A 6,326-nucleotide genomic window follows, 5' to 3' on the forward strand; every position below is an offset into this window, starting at 1 on the left:
GAGGAAGAGGAGGTGGAGGCGGTGGAGGAGGTGGAGGAGGAGGAGGTGGAGGCGGTGGAGGAGGTGGAGGAGGAGGAGGAGCAGGAGGTGGAGGCGGTGGAGGAGGAAGAGGAGGTGGAGGCGGTGGAGGAGGTGGAGGCGGTGGAGGAGGAGGAGGTGGAGGAGGTGGAGGAGGTGGAGGAGGAAGAGGAGGTGGAGGCGGTGGAGGAGGTGGAGGGACGCCTGAGGCCGGGGGGGGTGGAGGCTGCAGCAGAGCAGACTCATCCTCTTCTCCTAACGCCCCCTGGGGGGTGACGGTGAGCCCTCCCCAGGACCCCCCCCCTCTCTGGGTCCAAGTCAGTCCGCGTGCAACCCCCTCGACCAGGAAGAGGGGCGCGCCCGTCACCAGCCTAGGGTGGTGGTAACAGTGAGCCTGTCTGTCTGAGAGCCTGTCTGTCTGCCTGTCTGTCTGCCTGTCTGAGAGCCTGTCTGTCTGAGAGCCTGTCTGTCTGTCTGTCTGTCTGTCTGTCTGTCTGTCTGTCTGTCTGTCTGTCTGTCTGTCTGTCTGACGGCCTGTCTGCCTGTCTGTCTGAGGGCCTGTCTGTCTGAGAGCCTGTCTGTCTGAGAGCCTGTCTGCCTGTCTGTCTGTCTGTCTGTCTGTCTGCCTGTCTGAGGGCCTGTCTGCCTGTCTGTCTGAAGGCCTGTCTGCCTGTCTGTCTGAGGGCCTGTTCAGTGTCATGGTTCTCTGGTCTTGTTCTCACGGGCCAGGAGACAAAGGGCTGCACAGACAGACAGACAGGCTCCACAGACAGACAGACAGGCTCCACAGACAGACAGACAGACAGACAGACAGATAGACAGACAGACAGACAGACAGACAGACAGACAGGTTGTCTCTCAGAGGTCTGGGGTCTCCTCCTCATCCCGGCGTCAGAATGGATCCACGGCCGATAGTCATTCTCCTACAGTGCAGTCACAAACTGATGGCCTCACACACGCAAAACACCCCCAGCATGGAACTGTGATCACCAACAGGCAGGAGGGGGGGGTCAGGGGTCATGCAGCAGAGCCCCCCCCACACACACACACACACACACACACACACACACACACACACACACACACACACACACACACACACACACACACACACACACACACACACACACACACAGGTCTGCAGTTGTGTGATGGAGTTGCTTTAGTCTTTGCAGTGACATTGTGACTTCTATGCCTTTTTAACCCAAAGAACGGTGGCTGTGAGTTTAGGGAACAATGGTGAGAGAGGGCAGCGCTAAACCCTTTTAATAGTATTTATTAATCCGTGGCTCATTATATATAGCATAGGAGACACTTTACTAGCGCAACTAACATCAATCCCTACCCTTTTCACATCTTTTCTTCCGCTATGTCTCGCTGTTTGTGTGTGTGTCTGTGTGTGTCTCTCACTCTCACACACACACACACACACACACACACACACACACACACACACACACACACACACACACACACACACACACACACACACACACACACACACACACACACACACACACACACACACACACACACACACAATCGAGCAAACACACGCAGGCGCGAGCTGGTATTGCAGCAGTGTGCACGAGACGCGCCCGAGAGAATGACGCTGGACCAATCAGAAGGCGCAAATCCGAAAGTTTACCTTTTATGGCTCGAGCCGGGCATCTGACGGTGTATAAAATGCCGGTGCCCACGGAGCCGCCTCACTCTGAGCGCCGTCACACGCAACTTGTGCGGGATATCATTTGCCTGAAACCAGTTTCCATAAAGCGAAAACTCCCCCACCCAAAGGTAAGCTTAAGACTTGTTATTGAACGTTTACATTTAAATAGTCGTGTCTATTAATGCGTGAATGTCGGGATTGGCTTTTTGCGTTTAGTGCTTTAAAGTGACAGATACCGGCAGTCTTTTGGGGGTTAACAGTTATGCATGTCTAATGTTTTATTTAGTTTTTAATTAAACATCCTGAACTGGTAAAGGATTTAAAAAAGACCAGTACTGCTGCTTCTGTGTCTGGAAAAACCGGTGTGACGTGAGTGATTAAGAACGGCTCCTCATGCATAATTAGAGCCGTTCTAATGACCTGCAGTCGGCTCTCTGTGGAGGATTACGGGTGTGAGGCGTTGGATGTGACGGTGTTCGGGTGGAGGTTGGGGGCTCGAGTCCTGCTGCCGGTCCTTTGTGGTCCCTGCAGCGGGGTGTGACCTACTTAGCCTGCTAGCCTGCATGCTAACTCATCAGGCTCGGCCGGGAAGGGGCGCTGGTTGAAATCCGAAACCTCCTCTGAGGATTAACCACCTTGGACCGAGGCTCAACGGGTCCTCAGTCAAACACCACCCGAGGCCTGAATAAACGGCTAGGTTGAATTAATAAGTGACTTATGAACGCACATTATGGTCTGTACGCCCTGCCCACCTTCCACGTTGGAAAAGGCGCGCTAGGCCCGAGGAGGCTCAAGGCGTGGCCCAGGAAACAGGCAGTCAGAGACTGGGGGCTGTGACGTCAAGCTCATCAAGTGTTCATCAATCAGTGTTGAACATCTGCAGTTTGTACCTTAAGCTGTGAGCGAGGTCGTGTAAGACGCCTTTAAATGAAGTCATGATAGAGGGCGAGGTCTCAGTATATGGCGCAGTGGGATTGTAAGAATGAAGAGAAAACTGCTCAAACAAGCGCAGATCGGCTGTTGGGAGGGGCGGGGGAAGCCGAAAACGGGTAATTTGAGGGAGTGGTCGCCTGGGCCCGAAATGTCGAACGTTTCTTTTTCGCGCAAGCCTGTTGGCCTGGCCGCGCGCCACGCCGCCGCTCGCCGCAAAGCTGCTCAGACCAAACCATTCCCTTATATGGTAATAACAGAATGCAGCGCCACTTCCTTTGTCTGGGCATAGGAATGCGTGGCTCTAGCACCGCGAAGTGGCCATGTGGTGTACTGCAACCAGAATACCAGGAAGTGATGCGTCATAGGGGCGCTGTTCGGCAGGGTGACAGTTGCTCATGATTTTTTCCTTTTTTCTTCCTTTTCCGCAGTTCAGCCATGGAAGATGAAATCGCCGCACTGGTTGTTGACAACGGATCCGGTATGTGCAAAGCCGGGTTTGCTGGGGATGATGCCCCCCGCGCTGTGTTCCCCTCCATCGTGGGACGCCCCAGACATCAGGTGAGCCCCCCCCTGGAGTCTGAGAGTTCATCAATGTGAATTTAATAAATCGTAGAAAACGGGTGTTTGACAACCGCACACTTTGGCTAAATGTGAGGACAGAAGTGCACTGCTATGGGACCTGCCCCCCCCGCCTAACGACCCCTCCCTCTCTCAGGGCGTGATGGTCGGCATGGGCCAGAAGGACAGCTACGTTGGTGACGAGGCTCAGAGCAAGAGAGGTATCCTGACCCTGAAGTACCCCATCGAGCATGGCATCGTGACCAACTGGGACGACATGGAGAAGATCTGGCATCACACCTTCTACAACGAGCTGAGAGTGGCCCCCGAGGAGCACCCCGTCCTGCTCACCGAGGCCCCCCTGAACCCCAAAGCCAACAGGGAGAAGATGACCCAGGTACGCCCCACCCCACCCTGCTCCTAGAACCTGTTCCAACCTGTTCTTCTCTCTTTACATTCCTCTGGTTTCCTCACCTCTCCCCAGGACCTCTGCTCTATACGATGATCTTTCCTTGGATAACGAAGGTCTTTCCCCCTGTGTGCCTTACCTGCACTGTGGCCATAAACGTAGAGTAGATGGAGCGCTGACCAGAGATCAGTGGCTCGTTTTACCTGCTGACTTAATGCACAGTGTGAAGGAATGCTGGGAGTGGTGCACTTCTACTAACGCCTCAACAACGCCCCCTACTGCATGCACCGAGTGCTGTGCCCACCGTGCATGAGGCCGCCCCGCCCTGCGTGATGTGAACCTCTCCTCTCTCCACAGATCATGTTCGAGACCTTCAACACCCCCGCCATGTACGTGGCCATCCAGGCTGTGCTGTCCCTGTACGCCTCCGGCCGTACCACCGGAATCGTCATGGACTCCGGGGATGGTGTGACCCACACCGTGCCCATCTACGAGGGGTATGCTCTGCCCCACGCCATCCTCCGTCTGGACTTGGCCGGCCGAGACCTCACAGACTACCTCATGAAGATCCTCACCGAGCGTGGCTACTCCTTCACCACCACTGCTGAGAGGGAAATCGTGCGTGACATCAAGGAGAAGCTGTGCTACGTGGCGCTGGACTTCGAGCAGGAGATGAGCACCGCCGCCTCCTCCTCCTCCCTGGAGAAGAGCTACGAGCTCCCCGACGGGCAGGTCATCACCATCGGTAACGAGAGGTTCCGCTGCCCAGAGGCGCTGTTCCAGCCCTCCTTCCTCGGTGAGTGACCCTCCTCCTGCACCCCCCAGTGTCCAGACTCTGACCCCCCCCAGTGTCCAGACTCTGACCCCCCCCAGTGTCCAGACTCTGACCCCCCCCCAGTGTCCAGACTCTGACCCCCCCCCAGTGTCCAGACTCTGACCCCCCCCAGTGTCCAGACTCTGACCCCCCCCAGTGTCCAGACTCTGACCCCCCCCCAGTGTCCTGACTCTGACCCCCCCCCAGTGTCCTGACTCTGACCCCCTCTGCCCACAGGTATGGAGTCTTGCGGTATCCACGAGACCACCTACAACAGCATCATGAAGTGCGACGTGGACATCCGTAAGGACCTGTACGCCAACACCGTGCTGTCCGGGGGTACCACCATGTACCCCGGCATCGCCGACCGCATGCAGAAGGAGATCACCTCCCTGGCCCCCAGCACCATGAAGATCAAGGTGAGGCTGGCTGCATTGAGGCTGCTGCTGATGCTCTGGGTCTCCTCGCGCTCTGTGCCTCTTGACGCTCGTGTACCTAACGTGTTGCCGTCTCCCCGTAGATCATCGCCCCACCAGAGCGTAAATACTCTGTCTGGATCGGAGGCTCCATCCTGGCCTCCCTGTCCACCTTCCAGCAGATGTGGATCAGCAAGCAGGAGTATGACGAGTCCGGCCCTTCCATCGTCCACCGCAAATGCTTCTAAACAGACTGTTCCTCTCTCCCCTCCTCCCCCTCCCCTCCGACCAAACGGCCAACGACTTCAGCTCTGCGCGAACCATCCACACCATCCATTCTCACCGCTCAGGCGCAGAGCCAGACGACCAGCTCATTGGCATGGCTTCAGTTATTTTTGGCGCTTGACTCAGGATATAAAAAAAAAAAAAAAAAAAAAACTGGAACGGTGAAGTGAAGTGACGGTAATGTTTTTTGGCTAGTTTTAAAAATAAGCACCCCAAGGTTTTACAGTTGCATCTGAGGACTTTAAAAAAAAAAATGTACATTTTGTTTTTTTCTTTGAGTCATTCCACATTATTCCAAATGTTAACTGCATTGTTCAGACACGTATTTGCCTCTGTGAAGGCTGCCCAGTGGTCGGCTGATACTCAAACACTGTTGTAGTATCGCTTGTATGTAAATTATGTCTGGGTTTTTTGTACTTTCAGCCTTAAAGATATCTTGGTCCTGTTTAATTTCTTTTTGTTATGCAAAGCCCTCAGACTCTTCTTTCCTCTCGGGGGGCTCATCTCTGGGCGGTTGGGCGAGGGGTCTCTACGTGCTGGGGTAACATGGGGTCCAGACTGGTGGTCAACCTGTACACTGACTAAAACAATCCCAATAAAGTGCACACGCGTTCCGACATGACTCCGCCTCCTGTCCTCTCTCGAGCATTAATCACAGTTTAGGAATCACTTATCCCATGGACAGACATAAGCTCTGATACCGAACTAGGGTCCAGTGTCCTTTGGCTGTCGGGAAGTGTTAGCAGTACTTGGCTTCGGGTATAGCTAGGGTAGTACTCGGCATAAGGTAGTATATCCAGGGCAGTACTTGGCTTGAGGTAGTATAGTTAGGCAGTACTTGGCTTGAGGTAGTATAGCTAGGCAGTACTTGGCTTGAGGTAGTATAACTAGGCAGTACTTGGCTTGAGGTAGTATGCTACGTGGGCCTACTCTACTCACTCCCAGCTATTCTATGCTATACCCCCTGCACAAGGATGTAAGTACGGCTTTCATTGTAAATCAAGGATTGGTATAAAATATTGAATAGACTAAGTGGAGAACTTCCCTTCTCTAGGCCGGACTATTTCCATGTCGATGGACATTGTACTCCTTACCGTCCCAGCACTGTGGTCCTTAGTGTTTCCTCCTTAATGGTTCATGAGTTTTTCTCGCCCTTTGGGGGCTAGGGTTATAACTATGTACTGTAAAGCCCTCTAGACTGAAGGGCTCATATAATGGACTGCA

At 54.1% G+C, this 6,326-nt stretch overlaps 1 protein-coding gene across 1 annotated transcript; it reads left to right on the top strand.

The window, feature by feature from the left end:
• The first annotated feature begins 1,544 nt into the window (after nt 1–1,544).
• Nucleotides 1,545–5,724, top strand: LOC115539010 (actin, cytoplasmic 1). Its single transcript, XM_030350211.1, has 6 exons — nt 1,545–1,815; nt 3,049–3,178; nt 3,336–3,575; nt 3,945–4,383; nt 4,639–4,820; nt 4,922–5,724. Exons 2-6 carry the CDS (start codon nt 3,056–3,058, stop codon nt 5,063–5,065), a joined length of 1,128 nt encoding a protein of 375 aa, XP_030206071.1. The 5' UTR covers nt 1,545–1,815; nt 3,049–3,055; the 3' UTR covers nt 5,066–5,724.
• Nucleotides 5,725–6,326: the final 602 nt, after the last annotated feature.

Source organism: Gadus morhua, unplaced genomic scaffold, assembly GCF_902167405.1.
Source record: "Gadus morhua unplaced genomic scaffold, gadMor3.0, whole genome shotgun sequence".
Lineage (NCBI taxonomy): Eukaryota > Metazoa > Chordata > Actinopteri > Gadiformes > Gadidae > Gadus > Gadus morhua.